Below are 22,225 nucleotides of genomic sequence, written 5' to 3' on the forward strand. Positions count from 1 at the left end.
TCACATCAATCCTTTTCCTCTGAATTATTAAAAAACTACTCATCCCATAAACAAGACCTCCCCCGGCCTCTCCCAGCGAGCATTGGCCTGGTTCAGTCTATGATTATGTGTGTGTTTCTGTGTTTGTGACCGTGTATGCATGTTGTGCGTGCCCTTCAGGTTGATGTGGCCTGGTTTTATAGGAACTGCCTAACAGACACTTGCAACTGCAACCGCGGGGGAGACTGTGAGTGTCTCTGTACGTCCATTGCTGCGTATGCACACAAATGCTGTCAACAGGGGGTCACGATACACTGGAGGTCTCCCTCTGTGTGCCGTGAGTATGCTCACATAGACAGACTGAAGCAAATGTTTTATTGCCACACTTCTTGAACATTTTCACAGTCTTCAACTTCAATGTATATTATTTGGATTTTATGTAACAGACAAACAACATGTTTAGGAATGGGTAGAGCAAACTAACCATTGTTTTTAAATAGTGTTGCCATACATCTATATTCAGCCCCAATACTTTCAATTGTTATTGAACTGTATGTTTAGTACCTTCAACCTTTTGCTACAGTTACAGTAGTTGCACTGGAAAGAAGAAAGCCATTATTGTAAGAATGTCATATGAAGTCTAATTTGGAGTTTTCCACTAGTCATGTGGTGAACATATCAAACATATGAAGGAAGGTGCGTTGGTCACATCAGGTAAACATTCTAATTGTTGGCCTACATTCAAAGGGACATGTGTGGTAGAGAAGTAACTCCGTACACCTGGTACAAACTTGGTGATGACAGCATTGTGCTATGGGAACGCTTTCCTTTAGCAGGGACAGGGAAGCTGGTCAGACTTGATGGAAAGATGGAAGGAGCTAAAAACAGACTAATTCTGGGCTTAATAGAAATCAAAACAGTTTTCAGATTTTTTCTTTTACTTTTTTGGAAGCCCATGCATCATGTTCCTTCCACTTTAAGTCATGCTTGATAACATAAAATCTTAATAAAACGGATTGAAGTTTGATGCTTTAATGTAAAAAAAAATGTGAAAAGTTCAAACAGTGTAGGAAGAAATTGTGAATTCTGGATGTTACTACCTCTGAGATTTTAAACACTTCTGAACGATCTCTTTCAGCCTATGACTGTGAATACTATAATCAAGGTGCGTACAAGTGAGGATTTCCTTTTCTTCTTTTGTTTATGGGTTTATATGCATTCCCGGAGGGGTTGTTGTCAAACTCATTTCCTGTTATTCTGCCTCATTTCCCCAAAGAGCTCGGCGATGGCCCATTTTCCTTGGTGAGTGCTGTCTTTAATGACACCATGTTTGGAGTGAATCGTACCAGCAGCACAGTGTTTCCACTTACAAGAGAAAGACCGGGACAGTTGCCAGCTCCAGGCATTCTGTTCAACTTTATGATCACAACAGGGCTATGGAGGAACAGGACATCACGTAAGCATCCACCACTACATAAACTAACAGTTATTGGTGCTGTGAAGGTGTAAATTAATCAGAAATTTCTTGTTTTTTTCAGGTGTTCCTGTAGTTTCCCTTGAGTCTGCGGAGAGGCCAAACTACTTTCTCACAGTGTCAGGACGCAGCCGTCTTCAGTTGGAACAGTGGAGTCGAGGGCCAGAGTTTAGCCGCAGAGCCACCTTCATCCAGCACCAGGGTCTGTTTCTACCAGGTTACGCTTCATTCGAACTGGTCAGCCAACCTGGAATCTTTCTGACGCTCACACGCGGAGCGGCTCGAGCGCAGAGATACGGCACTGCGGAGGGCTTCAAGACCAGCAGCAGCTTCACACTCGAGGGTCAGAACATGCTGTTGCAGTCACATGAAGTTAATTATTTTGGAATACAATGTGAGACACAAAATAGGAAATTGTAAAATTGTTAGAAAGATATACATAGTTTTTGAAATGCTTTTTTTTTTTTTTCAAATAAAAATCCAAGAACTGAGGCATGCTTTTGTGTTCAGCACCCGGAGTCAGTACTTTGTACAGCATAGTGTAGCATGTCATACTGCAGTTATATTTTAACATATTTTTGGTTATTTCTGCTTTGAAAATAGCTCAAACTTAGTCAGATTGGATATAGAGCTTCAATAAACTTCCATATCTTGCAACAAATTCCACGTAATATTTAGCTAGGCTACACCAATACATAAACTTTGATGTTACAATGGCTTTCTTCTCATCTTTCTTCTTCCAATGTCAGATTAGTGGGGATCACAACAAATAGTTGTCCTATTAAAAAGAAAAAGAAGTTTGTTGATCTTGATTCTATTCAGGGTTGTCAAAGTAAAGGCCAAAAGGGATGTTGAACAAAAAGGCAAATTCAATTTTCAGATTTTTATCCCCAGACTTAAAAAGTCCATTGTTTCTCTTGTTCTTCACACGTTCGTGTTACTTCAACACAAAAATCTAATAGAAGACATGAAATGTTCAGGTTTATGAGATTTATCCTCATAGAGGTCTGCAAATTATTTCTATCTCCATCATTTAGTGACAGAAAAACAGACTTGCATGTTTTTAACACTTAGTTAGATCTTAAATTGGTTAACAGTGGAAGCTCTTTTCAAAAGAAAAGAACACCTTAACCAGTGTTTAAGTGTATTATAGTTTATATTTCATAATGGCTATTGTATTCTTTTTGATCTTAATATATTACCTTTTTTAATCAAAGGGAAAATGTGTAAAACAACATTCTTTTTCTACATCTTCTTACCTTGATCTACAAAAGCATCTAACCAGTGTTGATATATCTTGGCTTATACATTTTCAGGCAAAAATATAAAGACTAATGAATTTGTACTATGTGAGTGACAAAAATGGTAACGTAGAATTAATTGAAAGCATAGGAGGCTAAGAGTTACAGAAAACCATCACAGCTGTTGCAGAGCACTGTTGCTGCTAGGTCTATTTTCTGACTAGTCATTTTCTTTTTTTGAAAGACACAAAAACCTAAATACAGAGCTGCTTATGGCATTTTAGCACTGCTCTGTGGAGTCTTTTGATATGCAATAAAACAGCATGATATGCACACTACAAAGAAGCAGAGAAGAAAGAACACATCCACAGTGATTAAAATGTCCCCAGAAAGTATTGCACTTACCCCTCTGTCCATAACAAAACCCATTTTTAAATGATACCTCTGCTTAGAAAAAACACACATGTATTTTGAGCAATAACAGTGGGATATATTATTGTACCATTTTCTTTTTTTTCACCTTTTACATTCATCAGTTTTAAAAACTCATTTCTATTAACTTATTTTTAAACTAAAATGCATGTTTTGAATATCTATTGTCTTCTGTATGTTTTGCAAATTTTACTGCTGAATTTTGTGGATCTGACTCAAGCTTACATATCCAAATTGTTATTGGGCTCACTGTCTGTGCACCTATTCAAACTACACAGAAAAGCTAACTAATATGTTTATCATTTGTTACTGCAGACAGTCCTTTTGTTATACCATACCGCATGATGTGTGAATGGCGTTATCAGGCTTGTGCAAGTCCCTGCGTACACGCATGCAGTGATCCAGATGCAACCCGCTGCCAGTTCCTGCCTCCGTAAGAAGTTTGGCTCAACACGGGCCCTCGCTGTACTACCAACGTAATCTATGATCAGGTCTGGCAATGCAACTGTGTGTGTGTTATAGGGTTGAAGGCTGTTTCCCTCGCTGTCCAAAAAACATGGTGCTGGATGAAGTCACAAGACGCTGTGTCTACACAGAGGACTGTGAGTGCAAGCATGATTTTGTCTTTAAATCATGTAAAAAGTTATGGTTTCTGGTGCATTCTAACTTGTCTCCTGTAGGTGTTACCCTCCCCTCAACTCCAACGCCTTTTGCATATGTGACTCAGTCCAACAGAACCACTACTCCACCACCAACTACAACCACAAGAGCAACAACAATCTCCTCCACTACTGTTAGTCCCACCACATCTGCACCCACCACCACTACACCGACTGTTCCCACCACAAGAGTAACCACTGAACCAGTCACTACTCTGCTTACTACATCTCCAACCACAACTCCTGCTTCTACTACAACCATTGTTACCACGACTCCATTTGAGACTTCCACCCAAAGTACAACCGTAATGACCCCCACTCCAACCACAGAGATCACCTCAACTACTCCCTCCACTTCACCCACTATAGTCCCTACAACTACTCCTGAGGTTACCACACCAACTACACCTCTTGTGACATCCCCAACTACCCTGCCACCAACAACCACTGTCATCACAACTGTTCCCACCACAACTGTACCTGAAACCACACCCACAACTATGCCACAACCAGAAACAACAATCACTACAGAGATTTCCACCCCAGTGGAAACGACCACAACCCTTCCTTCAACTGAACCCACCACTGTTACCAGCACAGAGATAATCACAAGCCCTGAAACCGAAGAAGTGTCTACCAGGATTCCTTGGCCCACTGGTCCATGCACAGTAAGTGTTACTTCTCTAGTTAAATTTATGCCTATAGACAAATGGTCAATCTTGTGGACAACACTTTCAAATCTAGGTTGTTGCAGGACTGATGTATGTTATAGGTGTCTTCTATAACTGAGTAAGGCTGAATGGACAAAACTCCATTCAGCCTTACTGTTATCATTGCAGTGTCTCGTGTTCTCTTGAACACTAAATAAACCTCAGGCACATTATAAAAACTACATGTATGATTCCTTTTAAGTAGCATCTTATCTGGCAGTAAGAAACCATGTAATTTATGGTTTAGCATTGTGAAAAGATAATTTATGAATCCCCAGGAAGAATATTTGGAGGAAAGCCAAAGACTGAGACTGTTGGCATGATTTAATCATTTAATTGTTTATTTTAGAAACACAGTGAGCTACAATGAAGTGTGAACTTGCATACATAGGAATGTCCTGTGTGATGTCATGTTGACACTAAGATAGCTGCTTAAAAAATAAACCATTTAATGTAAAAAAAAAGAAAATAATCACCCCAAGTATTTAAATTGTGTCCACAGCCTCCATTCTCCTATCGTATTGATGAGTGTGCCGAGCTAATTTGTTTCAACGGAGAGCTGCTCTTTCACAACTCCTCTCTCCACTGTCGCTACAATACTGCCCCACCTCAGTGCAGTCTGCTGGGCCTGCCTATCCTCATCAACACAGACCCCTGTTGTCCACTGTGGCAGTGCCCATGTAAGTTTTGTTGTAAACCTTAGAAGAAAAATGATTGAATCACCTTTTTCCTGAAAGCTCTCCTGTTTGCTTCTATCAGGTCGCTGCACTGTGATGTCAGATCTACGTGTGATCACATTTGATGGTAACAATGTGGCCTTGTATGACAATGGTTCTTACATTTTGGTTAATCTGCCGAGAGAGACTATTATTGGCACAGTGGAGAAATGTCCAACCAGCCAGGTAAAGTATCAAAACATCTGAGAGAAAGAAATTAAATTTGAAGAAGCTTCAAGGTTCAGGTTTGTCCTTTGTTTTGCTTTTAGAGCGTAAACTCCATCAGGCGAACTGTAAGTGAACGACGTTGTCTGCCAGCAATTACATCTGTTGCATCTGGGCAAAGGCAGCTAATTTCTTTCTGCTGAAATGGTTCCAAGTGCCATGCAGTAGTTTTCATACCCGTTTCACAATGTGTCACTTTACAACTACAAACTAAAGTGTACTTTGATTTGATTGTTTATAATACACCAATACAAAGTATGGCATGTTTTTCAATTGAAACAAAAAGGATTTCAAAGGGTTTTGAGAAATAATTTCTGTGAAGCTGCTTTTACTCCAGTACAATCTTCAGTAGTCACCTGTTTGTTAAGGTCGTTTCAGTTTAAATACAACTGTTCTGTGAAGGCTTGAAAGGGTTGTTAGGAGCTACATACAAAACAATGTGAATGCGGGACAGCAGACGATAACTGCTCATTACCCTGAACTCCATCCCCAAAATTAGATATAATGGTGCCAGCATCATGCTGTGGGGTAGTTGGTTAGAACTGAGGGAAAATGGACAGGGCTATACTAAAAAAAAATTGTTAGAGGCTTCTAAATATTAGATACCGGAGTGGAGGTTCACCTTTCAACAAGACAACTATTCTAACAGGCTGTGATTTATATCAAATCACGTATATGAGTTAGAATGTCCCAGTCAAAGTCCAGGCTTAAAACCAACTGAGAGTCTGTGACAAGACGTAAAAAATTTCATACCCCAACAAAAGTAAAGCTGTAATTAGAATAGAAGGTAATTCTACCTTCAGCCTCCCCCTCGCTCCCCAGGGAAAGGCTGAGTACAAATGCAAGCCACATATTTTAAATGTCTTTTGTTGTTTTTTTATTAACATATTCGATAACCATTTATCATTTTCTTCCATTTCCAATACCATTTGTGTTGATATACGGTAATTTAAATCTGAAAAAAAAAAATCATTTAACTTTTTGAATATAACATCAAATTTGAGAAAAGATTCAATATGTGTGTGGAAACTTTTGCAAAGCACTGTTAGTGTTATTGCCGTCTATAATTTCCGTTCTCCACAGAGTCCTACTGGTGGAACATCTGGTCTTTGTTTCAAGAAGCTTAACATCACTACTTCCAACTACAGAATCATTATCAACAGACTTGATCGAAAGGTTCCCCTCTTTACTTTATCTAATGCACGAGCAAACATGTAATTTTCCTTCAGAAATGAGTGATTTTTATTTGTATGTGATTGAAGGTGACAGTGAACTACAGAGCTGCTAAGCTCCCATTCTCACGTCACTCCCTTTTTGTGGAAGATACAGGCAGCATGTACCTGATCCACACACCTGGCAGCATCAGCATACAGTGGTATCATAGCACAGGGATTATGGTGCTGCAGTACAATGCTCCGAGTCATGCATTCGTCCCCACTCGTGGCCTGTGTGGTGAGTCCATGCACACACACCCTGCTCATCAGCATTAACCTCATTTATCTAAGTGCTGTTTTTCAGCACCTAAAGGCTTAATGTCTGCACCGCTGGATCACATTGACTAGAGCCATTATTGGATGTGACAGTTTGAGATTCTAAAAGCCATTTAGACACATTACACAGTTCCAGACAGGCAATTATCTCACCTTTAGCTTTCTATTGCTCACTGTCTAAGCAGCAATGAAACTTGAATGCACCAAAAGCACCAAAACAGCTGTCTGCCCAATCTGCCAGGTTGCTGTGATGGGAATCCAGAAGATGACCTGAAACTCCCGAACGGCACGGTGGTCAGAGAGGTGGGAGACATGATGCTCTTTCTGCAGGCGTGGAGAGTCCATTTGACGGATGAGACTGAACACACACGCAGGGTGGGAGACAACTGCACCACAGGGGACTGTTCCACCTGTCTTTCTATGCTTACCCAGAGAGCCTTCACACCATGTCATAGCAAGGTACTATCAAGGCTCCACACAGTATTTCACACACTTGATTTTGAGGCAGGTGCTGACTTACTTTGACATCATTTGAGGAATCAAAATGGATACAAATCGGTTTATAAATTAAGCAGATGACAATTGATTCCAAATAATTTGCCAAACATTTTACGTAATTAAAATGATTTATGTTTTTTTTTTGTTTTTTTTTTTTAAATTGAGAATGAAATGAAGAATTTATAAATTTGACATATCAATCTAATACAAATTTGCAGGTGCCTCCAGAACAGTTCTGTGACATCATGTGGGCAGGAGACTTGCATTACAAGGATCATCAGTGTGACTTTCTGGCTGCTTATGTGGCAGTTTGTTACACACACCAAGTCTGCATCGGCTGGAGGCGGCACAATTTCTGTCGTAAGAACACACAGGCAAATAAGTCTTATACAGTAATTTTCAAAAGTGTTCCTACCTCTTTAAGTTTATATTTACTGTTTAACTGAAATTTTCTCTGTTCACAACAACCACAAGCATCAATGTGTTTAACTGGGATCTTATGACAAAACCAACACAAAGTTGGACATACGTAACTATGAACGTCTGTTCAATCAGATTAAGCTTTGAGTATTTCGCAATGTAGAATCGGCAAATGTTTCACTCTAGATGTGCAAATCTTGTAGATACATACACAAAAAGACTTTAAGTTGTTATTGCAGCAAAATGTTGCTTAACCTACTATTGACTCAGGGGGGGCTAGTAACCTGTGGAAAGTGGGAAAAACCCAATTGATATAAATACTTTTGTAAGGTACTGTATGTAAATGTGTGCTCACTTGTGTTTCTCTGATTGCTCACAATCCTGTCGTCTTGCAGCATTAAGGTGTCCACCTGGTAAAGAGTATCAGCCGTGTGTAAGCACCTGCAACAGCCGCACTTGTCTGAACAAAGACTACTACGAGGAAACCACCTGCTCTTTCATCAGGGAGGAGTGTGTGTGTCGCAGTGGAACCATCCTGCACCGAGCTGACTCTCCCTATTGTGTCACCGAAGATCGATGTGGTGAGTGGAGAGGGTTGTAAAAGCATTCCTTTGTGATGAAAATGGCTCTGTCTAAGATTCTGCTTTACTTTCAGGCTTTATAAACATATACATTCCCACAGAGTCAATGTGTTCTATTTAATTAATTGTGGTTCGTTCAGTCTGCACAGACAATGAAGGTAACCCCCGGGCCCCAGGAGAGGTGTGGAACGGCTCCACTCGAAGCTGTTGCCTTTACAAATGTATGGAGAACGGCTCTGTGGTAGCGGTGGAGCCAGACTGCAGTGCTGTCCCAACGCCGCTGTGTGAGAGGGAGGGAGAATATGTGCTGGATGTACTAGAGGAAGGATCCTGTTGCCCTAAGAAGATCTGTGGTGAGTTCAAACTTTGAGTATCAAAGTCAAGAGAAGTACCTTTGTTGTCAGAGATCATTTTCAAGTGAACTCTTATATTATTGTTTTCTTTGCTTGTCAGAGTGCAACATGACCATCTGTGACAGTGAAGCTCCTCCTTGCGATAATGGAAACAGGCTGGTCATTGGTTACAGCGCACTATCCTGCTGCCCAGAATACCGATGTGGTAATATGCAAACCTTAATTCTGCCTTCTTTTGAATAAGTTTGCTTCAATCAAAATTAATTTGTCTCGGCTTATTTATTTTTCAGATTTTCATAACAAATGTCATATCATGAGAAGCAGATGTAATTCATATCCAGCTATGCAGAGTTCAGTTGAAGTTAAATGCAATTGATTTAGTCTGATTCAGATCACATTACTTGCAGTAACAAAATAACTTCCTTTTAACAGCAAGAACCAGAAGCAGAATTAGATTCTGTGGGAAGTTTTCTGCTACAAGGGGTTGAAAGAACTGAAAGCAGACACTAAAATACAGAAACACTGTTCCATTAGTATTTTTTAGAGATCAACAACTGTTAAGCTAAGGAAGCCAAGGAAAGTAACACAAATAAACGGTAAAACACTAAGCCACAAGTGAAAAAATTGAACAGTACTCAAATAACTAATTGCAGCAATATCTGGGCTAATTGCTTTTATCCAGAAAAGATCGTACTTAAGCACCAAGCCAGGGATATTCTCTATTGGAAATAAAAAACAAAGGGCATTCAGTTAGTTAAAACCATAACTCCTTTGTCCAGAAAATAGACATCATTAAACTCTGAATCACTGGATCAAGGAGAAAAACAAATTAAAACAATTAAGTTAATGCCTGTAATAGCTTTGTCTATGGCCTCTTCCAGAAAAGTGACAGCGAAACACAGAAACACCTGGGTAGACATGCTGTCTGTGGGCAGGAAAAAACACAAAGATATTTAAAAGTTATTGGTAGCAACACTGGCAAATAATTCATCAAATGAAACGCGTATTTGTTCAACCTTCTCCATCTCTACCTCATCTTCCTCAGAGTGTGACCCTATGGCGTGCCCTCCTGTCTTTGCTCCCGACTGTAGAGAAGATCAGTTCCTTGTTGAGGTCAGGGGGCAAAAATCCTGCTGCTACTCTTACCTTTGTGGTAAGTTGTAATTGCTTGTCAGCTTTGACTTATGCCATTATCCTTCTATAAATTAGCTGTGTAATTGTCCATTTTCTGTCTGAGTAGTGTGTGAGTCATGCATTGAACCCATTCCAAGTTGCTCTCATGGAGAAATTCTGGCTGTCCATCCAAATTCCACCAACAGCTGCTGTCCCCAGTACCACTGTGGTAAGCGTTTTGGCTTGTGTATCCATGTGCATTTGTGTCTGTGTCTTTAATACGTTTACTCCCGTTTTTCCACAGTGTGTGATGTTAATCAATGCCCTAAATCATCTCTGAGCTGTGCACCTGGTCTCTCTCTGGTTGAAACTGCTGCACCCGGTGACTGCTGTCCCCAGCATCACTGTGGTAAATGGATGGCAACATATGCACTTTATTTGTTACTCGGCTGATATGCGTAGTTGTCTGAAGAGCTGCTATGCCTGTCACGTATTTATAAAGTTTCACACGACTGCTCTCTTTAACTTTGTTTCCCTTATGCACAGAATGTCAATGTGGAGACCTAGCTCTCCCCATATGTCAGCTGGTAAGTAAGCAAAACGCTGTATCAGAAGTCGCTCTTTGCCAGAAAGCAAGCAAATTCAGTTAAGTAAGCACTTTGTTCTTTACTCAGGGGGAGGTGCAGGTTGAAGTTCCTGACAGCAGCACCAACTGTGGTTGTCCTCAGTATGCATGTCGTAAGCATAACCTCTGCTCAAAGGGTCAAAAGATTCAAGTTACAAAAAACAGACATCATATTCATTATGCTCATATATTGCATGTTTATTTGTGTTAATTTATAGAGAAAGCCGACGTGTGTCTCTTCCAAGGAGTCACTGTTCTGGGTCCAGGCCAGTCCCTGGTTCAGTATTTTGAAGGAGAGCTGTGCTACACTGTTCAGTGTCTTCCTTACAAAGACCCACAGACTGGCTTCTATGCAATGGAAATCACCTCTGTTAACTGTTCCCAAAAGTGTGGATCGGTATGTATGGTGCTGCACAAAATATGATGGATTATATCAATGCTAACAGCAATTCTGTGATTTTCATCTCAGCTAGGGTAAAACTCCTGTTTATTTTTTGATTCACTTCCTGGTCTTAGCACCAGGCATATGTCCCTTCTACAGACCCTCAAGTGTGCTGTGGCTCCTGTAAAAACATCTCTTGTACTTTCACCAACGAAAATGGGACAGCAGAATTTTTCACTGTAAGAACAAGCAGAGCTGCATATGCTAATCACTCTTTCTTTGCAGGGTCTTTTAAAATTTGCTATTGTGTTTGTGTGCAGGCAGGGAGTTCCTGGGTGGAAAACTGTACGCGTTATGATTGCGTGGAGACAGCAGTCGGAGCGGTGATACTTGCATCTGGTGTTATCTGCCCTCCTTTTAATGACTCCGAATGTATTCAGGTCAGAGCCTCTAAATCTCATACATATTTTTGGATGTTTCTTTAAAGGTGTGTCCTTGTTTAGTATGAGATTCAGGAACAGTGTACTTTATTTTCTACCCTGGTAAGGATATTTCAAATCTTTAAACAAACTTGTGTTTTATGGCAGTGGCATAATCTCATTCAGAAAAAGAATATTCAGTTGGGAAATTATTACATTTAGCAAAATCACAGATGCTCTAATTATTGGTACCCCCTAATTGTCCTTCTGATTAGTAATCCATGACTTCCTACCTCCCTGTGGTATAATTATGATTTGACAGAAATGCCTTTAGACACTCTTCAGAATTAGCAAGATAAGTAATCACTTGTGTTTCGAACATCAAAAGTCAGAAAATTATACATCTATATATATATATATATATATATATATAATATTGAGTGTATGGGTGATCTGTTTTCATTTATAAAGAGTTCCCACAGGAGTGAGTTGGTTGGATAATATTCTTCTTATCCCAATGAATATCTTATACCAAGATTTTATGTCATCATTACAGGGTATTAATGTCTATATTTTAATCAGAGAAACATGTTTTTTTCTCTAATTTACTGTTCCAAGAATGTGTTTGTCAGGATCAAATAATCTAAAACTGAAAAATTATCATGCTTTTGTATGATCTCTGAGTTTTTAATAACTGTTATGCTGAATCCTTATAGTTACAACACAGTAGCTAGTCTCCGTCAACTGTTGAGGGTCTGTGTTGCTGTGGGCCTGTTTTTCGACTAAACACTTTGAAATACCAGGACATTTTAAATAAAAAAAACTTGGTGATCTCTACCAGTAAATTTGCTTTGATTATCAAATATGTGGTCAGCACAGAATTGGTTTATGTGTCTCAAAATCACAAAGCCCTTCTTATATGGCCATGTTAGTATCCAAGTTCTAAATCCAATGAAACCCTAGGGGTGAGATGTGTGTGCACGAAAAGCGAGCGATAATCCGAATGATCTACAGAGATTATAGCAGCAGAAATAACCAAAGATCCCTCTTCTTTATCCCCCAACCTCAGACAATGTTATAGGTGAAGACTGAGACATGGACTGTTGGTAAAAGTGAGCTGTACGAGGTTTCAGAATTACATTATTCTAAGTAAAAACAAATATAAATAAAAATTAGTATATTTGAGATCTTTTACACATCTTTACCAGAGGTACTAATAAAAGTGTCTGTTGCTGTAGCTTCCTTTGAATAAGATTTTATTATAACTCTAACTAAGGTTTTCTTTTTTATTCTCTTCTCTTCTTGCAGAGTGGGGGTGTAGTTCAGAGCTATGTAGACGGCTGCTGCAGGACATGTGAGTCTTCCGATTTATTTGGGGCTGCTGGTAATGCTTTGTGCAGCTGATTAGAGGGGTGAGTGCTTTGTTGCCTGGCAGTGGATGGGCTTATTGGCTGAATGGTTGGGCGGTTTGGCGGTTTGTAGAGGGTGGAGATAAAGGCTGGCAGCCTACATTTCAAAATCCCCTTGGCTACCTCAGGTATCCTCAGAAACTTCTGCTCATATTTTAAAGTGATAACACGGCTCAGGATAAAAAAGACAAGTTTTGTAAAAATGTTAGAATAATGCTGATAAATCTGTCTGAAAATAAACTTTGCCTCGTAAAATGTTTTGTGAACGAGAACATTTTCTATTTTCGTGAATTTAATCTTAAATAAAAGTGGTGTCAGTTTTTCTTTCTTTTTGTTCAGCGTTGCACTTTCAGCTGCTTGCCTTCCTTTGCAGTGTCCTTGCAGTTTTGTGTTTTGGGCTGCTCAACGGTGAGTGTTTTTTCCAATGAGGATGTGCGACGGTGCGAGGGTTAGGGTTTGCCCTGCGGAGCTTTGTAGTTCATTAAGTGTTACTGTGCGACTGTGTTACTTGGCTGGCTGCCTCGAGTTACTCCCTGAAAAGGAAAACATTTTTGTGCATGCGGTGACTGATTTGATCCACAGTGTGTTTGTGTGTGAAATGCAATTGCCTTTTTTTTTGAGTAAGTCATAACTTGTGTTCTCCTGACGCCATTTGAACCGGACGACTGCTGTCCTGACGATGTTCCCAGGTTCTGGACTGGGTGTTTTACCGTTTACCGTTAACCCCATAACACCCACTGGTAGTACTAACTGTGATACAGGTACCACCACTTTGTATTATTCCACTTAGTTACTTTTTGACGTGTCTTTGACATTTATTTATTTATTTTTTTTTATGAATTTGTGTGTTTAGTTTTATTTATCTTCTTTTTAGATATGTGATAAAAAAAACTGTCATTAAGTTAAATTGCTATCATTTTTCAGTAGTAATTAAAAGTTCTAATTTTGCATAAAGAATAACATAATTTAGCGATCTATGATTGTTTTAGAAGATTAGTCAAAAGCCACTCAGTGGTTATTTGTGAAAAATATGTTGCCTCCCCACCAGCCAAGTGACAGTCAAAACGAACACCTACTGCTGGGCAACAAAAAGCCCTTCTCTGTAGGAAGGAGCCAGGATGTTGGTGCAAAAAGTTACAAGGAATGTCAATTTCTTTAAGAGTGTATTTATTTATTTATTTATCTATCAATTTATTAGAAAAAATATGTGTTTGTAGGCATGGACTGGTGTGATATTGAAAGCATGCTGTATGATAACCTCATGCATCACGGCACTTAAAAATGTATTGGAGTGTTGGAGAAGGGATGCATCCAAGTCACTGAGCTGTGACTCCTGAGAAGTCAGAGTCTAATTATTTCCATGTAAGCCAGAAAAGCAACAATTATTCCAATGAATGTCAAAATTATGTAGCAGATGATTATACAGTAATTGATCCTCAGCTGTTCAGTATTTAATTTAAATTTAAAACATACAATTGAAAAGAGTGCAGAATAAAGATACATTAAATTTAATTGTCATGTCTCCTAATGCTTACAGCACCATTTCTAGCTTTAGCTTTAAGAGGCCCTACAAATCGACTTTGTACAGATGCACATACTGACAGCATATTTATGATTGCAACCAAGTTATCCTCACAAGTGAGTCACATTAATCCCCACAGGTTGAGTTGACACAAAGCCACATGTTCAGGACAAACAGTGCGAGGATTGTTCTGCCCCACTAGCTGCACATCACTAAATGCACCTTCTCTGCAAGAAAACATCTGGTAAATGACTTCACAATTTTGTCATTTAGTATTATTTTTCAGTAAAGTGGAGAATAGTTCTCTGTCCTTTTTTGGTACATTTCTTCCCTTAAAGGACAGCATTTAGGAGCATGTGTACTGAGTGAATTCATTTGATTACATGGAAAAAATACCTTCAAATTAAAATGCAGCTCTAAACCTTAGGGCTGTCACAAAAAAAACACCTGAATGTTTCACATAGTAATCAAGATTAAAAGTTTGCAGGAGTCAGTCCAGTCTTCTTGTTGTTGTGGACTATACATGTAAGACTGCACACTGCTTAATGTGTCCTGACAGCAGTATTAATGCTCATCTGTCTACCTCTGTTTAAATTCTGGCCATATTTTGACTGAAATTCTCCTCCTTTTGTCTTTAACAAGAACCTATTATGCTGCTGTGTTCACCACTGGGTCGTCTTTCCCTTGCTGTGCGGCCCTGTTTGTGATCTTAGGCAAATATTTTGCAATTTCATAATCTGTTATTTAAAAAAATATGCAATATCTGCTTTATGACAATTATTTCAAGCTAAACTACAAATAAATCATTATATGGACTGTGTGGTGGTGAGATGTGGCCTTTAATATTCTCCTCACCACCTGTCAAGTCTGCAGAAATCCTCACTGAATTACAGTTGCTATAATACTATATATTATTTACTATAATACTGACTCCTCACTATATTAATTGCCATGTAGACTATTATCCTGTGGGTTTATTTTCACCTCTCTGTCCACCCTTGTTTTGGCAACCTTATGCAGATATCTTCAATGTCTGTTTAATATTTCTGTTCCTTTTATAACAAAGCCAGTACTGGAACTATTCAACATGTGTCAGAATTATGTTGTAAAGCAAAAAATACACAGAGCATTAAAGAGAAGTGCAAAGTGTCCTTTGTTAAGGACGATAGGTGTGTTACTTTGGTGATCACACCATCCTTGTCTGTTTTTCATGACCAGAAATAATTCCAACTGAATTTGTCTCAGCAAAAGTGGGATAGGTACACTTGTCCTTTACTCCATTAAGCTGAAAAAACTTTGCTCCCTTCAGGACTATATTTGGCATCTTATAAAATCATTTAAAATCATAGGTAATACACCGGAGACATTTTAACAATTTTATTTGAAATCTAACTTTTGAAATCCAAGGCATACAATGACACTGGTACCGGTCCATGCCTACACTTCTATGGTAGTTATTTTATGCAGTTTTTTTATGTGACTGGTTTTGACCACTTTTTGATGTATGAATATGAACTCCTTATCAAAACACCCAGGTAAAGAGGATGGGAAGACATGTAAGCGTGTGGCCATTCGGACCACCATTAGAAAGGACGACTGCAGGAGCAACACACCAGTAAGAGGCACTAAATCAGGGGTCCCCAAAGTCGGTCCTCGAGGGCCGGCATCCTGCATGTTCTAGTTCTCTCCCTGGTTTAACGCACCTGGATCAAATGATGGCTCGTTAGATGGCCTAAGAAGAACACTGACATGCTGAAAAGGTTGTTGGTACTGCCACGGAGAGAACTAAAACGTGCAGGATGCCGGCCCTCAAGGACCAACGTTGGGCACCCCTGCACTAAATGAAACGTGGAAATATAGAATGAGACGTAGTGATTGGTGAATAATATTTTAAAATAACAGCCATGTGTTCCCAACTTTCCACTTGTGTCCTCATCAGGTTTTGCTCCTTTCCTTCTAGGTTACAGTGTATTCATGTGATGGCAAATGTCCATCTGCCACCATATTCAACTTTAACATCAACAGTCATGCAAGGTTCTGTAAGTGCTGCCGTGAGAGTGGACTACAAACACGGACCGTCTCATTGTACTGCTCTCGGAATGCCAGCATGGTGGACTACAACTTCCAGGAACCTCTTGACTGTTCCTGCCAATGGAACTAAAAATACGAACAAGTGTGTGACCAATACAAAATTATTTTTTATGGGGTGCATTTGAATTAATATTGTAAAACTGGCCAACCATGAAAAAACAGCCATTTTTCTTTTATTTTGTTTTGCTTTTGTATGATAGCTGACTGGACAAAACTGATCTTGAATAGCAGTTTTGATAGAAAATACTGATGTGAGTAGTTTTGTCTGCACTTTAGCTGTCTATTTTATCAAAACCCACTATGCGAGTCCCTGTCAGTTTTACTTGGGCTCCCAGATTAGTTGTGCATTTTTTTCTGCATATTGACAGCAATAGGTTAAAACGGCAGTTCCTACATTGACAAGCTGTTTATTCAGATTATAAATTGGCATTTGCTTTGCATTATTTAATCAATATAACTTTGCGGTGTGGTTCTGTAGTTTTTGTTGTTTTTTGTAAAGTAAATCTGTGTAATAAAGGACTTGATAGTGGTTATGACTGTTAAAGAGTCCAGATAACACTTTTCACTTCATGCATCCTCTTTATTATGCACACACACACACACACACATATATATGTTCCAACTTAGCAGCAGCAGTGATAACATGTGTTTTATAATTTGACTTCTGAGAGGTCATTGTTAAGTGGAAGTTGCTTCTTAATAGCAGAACCTCACAGTTAATGTTTCTTTTTTTTAATCTGTCAATTATTTCTTTCTCTTTTATTGATCATTACTGTCATTCAGTATGGGTCACAGGTTCACCACACCCAGATTCTGAGCCAAACTATTCATACTGAGGATATGATAACAGATAAATTCAGCAAATTTCAGCTTTAGAGCCTGAAAATATTGCAAAAACAATATCTGGACTAACTAGCCATTTTCCAGCCAGAACATCCCAATCCCGACGCCCTCTGCACCACATGTTTCTGCAGCTCAGCACCCTGTATTCCTCCTGGTTGTCATGGTGAATTGTTTTTAATCTCAACAAGGAGGCAGAGTGAATTGGCTAAGACTAACATATTCTCAAACTCCCACTATCACACACCAAATACCTGTATGTATCCGCCAACTCCTCATTCTTCTCCTCCTCCTGCTAACGAAAAACTTTTTGCTTCTTGTGTAAAACCTTTACTCCTTGTACATGCAAAATTTAAAATTTAGATGCTTCATAAAGGTAATTTAGAACAAGGTGGTAGCTTCTAAACAGTTTTAGAAAATAAATCATTCCACCGAGGGAACTTGGATAGCATGGGACTTCCCACAGGAGATGCTTACATACAACAGCTTCGGGTTTTCATATAAAGGCCGTCAATGACTGAAAACACCATTCTTGGATTGGACTGATGAAGACACTCTGTTCTAGGTGACTGATATTGAAAGGAGACTCTTTTGTGGGATGTATGATATTTTAAAAGCGATTCCCAATGACTCAAACAAAGCACCTTTGGCTGCTTTGCAGTTTATGGCAGGTAAGATTATTCCTTTTTCTTTTTTTTTTTTGCTTCTTTGCCTCAAAATTTTTTAATGTCAAAGAATTAGTTTGCACTTTTGCCAAGTTGTTTTTCACAATTTGTGAGGTTACACAACTTTTTTTTTCACAAATTTTTTTGTGTGTAATTTCTGTGGACATATTTGATCACAAAGCAGTAAATCATCTGCTAAAATAGTTCTGAGAGAGTTAAATTAATACTAAATCTGAAAAGGACCTAACATACCTAACAAAGACATAGCAGATTGTTTACTGAACACTGCAAAATTTGCTACAATCTGTAAAATCGGCAACACCATAGGATTATAAAATGAAAAGTGAAGACTGGGGGGATCAATCAGTCATCTGGGGTTCAAATCCTAACCTTGGGACCTTTGCTGTTTCCTTCTCTGCTCATTACCTGTCTGATTTTTGTCAATAGAGGCCGCTATGCCACAAAAATCTTAAAGATAAACCTATTTTTTCCTTCCACTCCGCAATTACGTACTACTTTGTGTGGGTCTATCAAATCAAATGATGAAATAACATGAAGTTGTAATGTAGTCGTAATGTGACAAACCGTTCAAGACCTTTGCACGGCATTGTACCAATAGTTACTTTGTGAAAATTACAGGTAGTTTTGTTGACCTGTGACCAACGTTCACATCCTGTTGAGATTGAAGTTGCATTTGAGTCCTTCCCCTCTAACTCGGAGGCAGACAGCTACACAGCCACCTGCAGGCCTGCAGGTAGCCCGTTGGTAAGAAGAGCTCTTTAAAATATGGAATCCAGCAGCTCTGTTTATTCACATTTACATGTTTTACGATGGGGTATTTTAATTTCTTAATCTCTGTCTCAACATTTTTGACAGATCTTCTCAAAGCACATTGATCGCTCAGCATGCTCTCCTGACTGCAGGATACGATTGCATATGAGTGAGGACCATAGGGGGTATAGTATCGTGCTGAGAGCAAGAAGGAATGATTCAGTGCTGGAGACAAAGACCTTTCACTTCAGTGAGTGTCTCTAAACGGTAGATTTAAATAAATGTATGTGTTACATTTAATTGGTTTCTACACAGACAGTCGTTTTCCTGTTAAATAAGTTTCTTTATTTATTTGTAAAGATGAGGTTAATCATATTGTTTGTCTCCCCAGTTCCAGTATCCCTTTCCTCCTTTTGTGCATCCAGCACCACCTCTACTGCCCAACTGAAATGGGAACCACTTCACAGACAGCAGAGCATTTCGACCTTGACTCTATACAACATGCACATACAGTCTGTCACTCGAATCTATAGCATAAGCTCTTCAGTGATCCAGTCCAAGTACACAATAAACAATCTCCAGCCTGGTACACATTACATGGTTGAAGTCATGGTGGCCATTTTCCTCCCTCAACCTGGCATCACACTAATGCAGAAACTCAGGATTTTTATGGAAACAGGTATTGTACTCTCCAAGAATCACAAGACAGCAGCTTAATCTTTAGCCAGAAAGCTGACTGTTAGGAGGCTTGCCACTGTACTCCAATCTGATGATGTCTGGCTGCAGATCAGTGTCCAGACGGCTGGTTGGCCAATGGGAGGAGTTGCTACACTGTGAGGAGATCGGGTTTGAGTTGGAGTGATGCGATGAGCAGCTGCACACACCTGGTCGGGGAAAGCCACCTGGCCGACCTGAAGACCTTGGAAGATCTGCTGTTTGTATCTTCTTACCTTCAGAGCGACAACAACCTGCTGCTGCTGTGGACAGGACTTAATGACCAACAGGTAACCAGTTTTACATAAACATGGTTCTGGAATGTGGACTGTAAAAACTTAGGGTTGTTACGAAACCTACAGAAAGCTCAATGCCGATCATGTCTTTTATTCTGGGATTCTTACGTTGCCTTGGGACATGAAATTTAGGACACAAATATAAAATACAAGCAAACATTTACTTCAACAATAAGGCTGAGATTTGTTTCCACACAACTAAATACATAATGCTCTGAATTTTAGCCCAACCAAAGTATATTTTATAAATATATAAAAATACTAAAGCTGGGAAACAGTTCATTAAAAAAAATCTAAAGTACATTGCAGAATCGATACCTCTTCATTTTTGGGGTCACCTGGATTTCATCAAGCGCTATACATTTGAACTTTTTATCAAACCAAATAGATGACTTCAGTGTATACTATAGTAAGTTTATATGACAGACAAACACAAAGTAATGAAGAATCGTGAAGTGCTATGGAAAGGTATACAGAATTTTTTTAAAATGTGTTTTATGACAATAGGCAGAAAATTATCATATACATTTGTATTTATCCCCAGAGTAAATATTTTATAAAACATCCTTTTCACTGTAATAACATGATCTAAAAATCTGTTAGCTTCATGTACCAGCTTTCTTCACATGGTGATTGATTGTTTTGCCAGTTCCTATCTATAAAATCATCTAAGTCATAGTAGTTGTAGATCTGCATGTCTTGCTACATGTTTTCAACTGGATTTAGGTTCTCACAGATTAATTCTAGTCAGTTTAAGCACAAAAGAAGAGTCTTTGGCACTTATTTTCTTTCAACAAATCAGCTATATAAAATTTAATTACTAGACAGTTGAAATTAGATGCTGCCATTTTGAAAGCATCAAAGTTGTCACTGACGTTTTAGTAAGCAGGCAAGATTAGTTTACTTTACAAACTGTAAAAGCTTCATGTCATCAGTTCCTCCTTAAAGAGGTTTGTTTTTGATGCATTAATTAGTGGTTAGGTCCATTCAGCACATAATGTCTATCCTCATCTCCCAACAGGAGGAAGGCCTCCCACTCTGGTCGGATGGCTCACCATATAATCAAACAAACACTATGACTCTACTGCCAGCCAGTCAGACGGACTGTTTTGCTTTTCAGAGGAATGCTACAGGACCAGGATACTTCCTGACTCCTTTCTTCTGTGACATCACTTTGCCATTCATCTGCCAGTACCAGAGTAAATTGCTTACACAGTACATCTCTATTAACCAGATCCTGCTGATTCTATTGAACATCACTTAACGACCTGTATCATCATGTTTACAATTTTTCCTCTTCAGATTTGTTTATGCTTGTTGCTCGTAATACTTAAATTTATTTCCATGACAGGAATAGAGAAAAGCGTGAAAAAAAGCAATGATGCCTATGTCTGGAACCTCAAACATAGGCACCATTACATGAAAGTCTTCATCCAAGACAAAAGTAGAGACAACAAAGTCTTCAGCTCCAAGTTGATTTTAGATAGTGAAGAGTCATCTTTTAATTTATTGAGGAAGAATGAAGTGATAAGGTGTTTTTTAGAACTGTAGCTTGGAGACTAAACTACATAGCACTTTGTAGAGGGATCTACAAGCACAGGCTTCCTGTAATTAACCACAAAACTGTAGTGTGAAAATCCAAAACTGTCAACGTTCAAATAAATCTTGTTCTCCAAATCTTACCAGGACACTAACTCTCATGTGGCTGAAATGTTTTGCTTCAAAAAGTTTGTTTTAAAATTACTTATGACTCTTCTTTGATTTATTTGGATTGTATTGTATTTTTTAGCATTTTTTTCTACCTCTAAACTATGATGTGCATGTACTTTAAGCACATATATTCTTGTGTCACTTACAGTTAATAAGAACTAAGAACAACACTAAGCTGTAAAAATTAACTCTTACGTGCCTTATATGCCACTTTAGTCGTTCACATACTTATTTTTCCATCTAACAGCTCCTTCTACTCCTGCATCATTTTCATTCGACCTGGCTCAGGTGACAGACCAGCATGTAGAGCTTCGATGGAGTGACCTTTCACCCCTGCGCTCTACTCATTCTTCATCTTTTGAGATATTCCTCCAGTATAGAGAAAGTGAAAATGCCCTTTTGGGTCATGGTGAAGAAGATGAATGCAAGGAGTCAGAGGGGAAAAACGGGATGAAAACCCAGTCGAGTTTCAGAAAAACAGTCAAAGTTAAGATTCTTCACTCCTCCAGAGGGGTAACTGTGACAGGTTTATCCCCGGGGAGCATTTACTTTTTCACCCTTCAGGTCTCCCTCCATGCTGGCCCAAGCTGGATTTTGGGACAAATACAGACCGCATACATGAGTGAGTCTGCTGACAACTTATCACATACATAAGCAACAAGCACATTATGCAAATATCTCATAACTTGGAATATTTATGCCTGCAGGACCGCTTCCTCCTCAAGATATCTCTGTTGGATCAATAACAGCTAGTCAGATTACTTTACACTGGATGCTGCCAGACACTCAGTGTACAGCTGGGTGGGCATTTGCTGTACAATGTGAAGATGTGTCGTTGAGACAGGAGAGAGCAGTTGGCAACATCTCCAGGGTCTATGGGACCAACAGGA

General features: G+C 39.1%; 1 protein-coding gene across 2 annotated transcripts in view; it reads left to right on the forward strand.

The window, feature by feature from the left end:
* Positions 1-16,868, forward strand: part of otogl (otogelin-like) — a 34,892-nt gene extending 18,024 nt beyond the window's left edge. The window contains exons 30-58 of one of the 2 annotated variants that reach the window (XM_028026111.1): positions 160-316; positions 1,118-1,144; positions 1,256-1,435; positions 1,518-1,796; positions 3,442-3,559; positions 3,649-3,728; positions 3,807-4,453; positions 4,998-5,175; positions 5,255-5,397; positions 5,481-5,504; positions 6,520-6,612; positions 6,699-6,888; positions 7,168-7,385; positions 7,643-7,784; positions 8,240-8,425; positions 8,566-8,778; positions 8,879-8,983; positions 9,824-9,931; positions 10,019-10,120; positions 10,196-10,300; positions 10,438-10,478; positions 10,566-10,629; positions 10,735-10,913; positions 11,033-11,137; positions 11,219-11,338; positions 12,626-12,671; positions 13,416-13,487; positions 15,784-15,863; positions 16,209-16,868. In XM_028026111.1, coding sequence (XP_027881912.1) covers positions 160-316; positions 1,118-1,144; positions 1,256-1,435; positions 1,518-1,796; positions 3,442-3,559; positions 3,649-3,728; positions 3,807-4,453; positions 4,998-5,175; positions 5,255-5,397; positions 5,481-5,504; positions 6,520-6,612; positions 6,699-6,888; positions 7,168-7,385; positions 7,643-7,784; positions 8,240-8,425; positions 8,566-8,778; positions 8,879-8,983; positions 9,824-9,931; positions 10,019-10,120; positions 10,196-10,300; positions 10,438-10,478; positions 10,566-10,629; positions 10,735-10,913; positions 11,033-11,137; positions 11,219-11,338; positions 12,626-12,671; positions 13,416-13,487; positions 15,784-15,863; positions 16,209-16,409 — 4,203 coding nt within the window. In that variant the 3' untranslated portion in view covers positions 16,410-16,868. The remainder of the gene's footprint in view (positions 1-159; positions 317-1,117; positions 1,145-1,255; positions 1,436-1,517; positions 1,797-3,441; positions 3,560-3,648; positions 3,729-3,806; positions 4,454-4,997; positions 5,176-5,254; positions 5,398-5,480; positions 5,505-6,519; positions 6,613-6,698; positions 6,889-7,167; positions 7,386-7,642; positions 7,785-8,239; positions 8,426-8,565; positions 8,779-8,878; positions 8,984-9,823; positions 9,932-10,018; positions 10,121-10,195; positions 10,301-10,437; positions 10,479-10,565; positions 10,630-10,734; positions 10,914-11,032; positions 11,138-11,218; positions 11,339-12,625; positions 12,672-13,415; positions 13,488-15,783; positions 15,864-16,208) is intronic. The other variant, XM_028026104.1, reaches the window with a different exon arrangement.
* Positions 16,869-22,225: the final 5,357 nt, after the last annotated feature.

This window comes from Xiphophorus couchianus, chromosome 2 (genome assembly GCF_001444195.1).
Source record: "Xiphophorus couchianus chromosome 2, X_couchianus-1.0, whole genome shotgun sequence".
Lineage (NCBI taxonomy): Eukaryota > Metazoa > Chordata > Actinopteri > Cyprinodontiformes > Poeciliidae > Xiphophorus > Xiphophorus couchianus.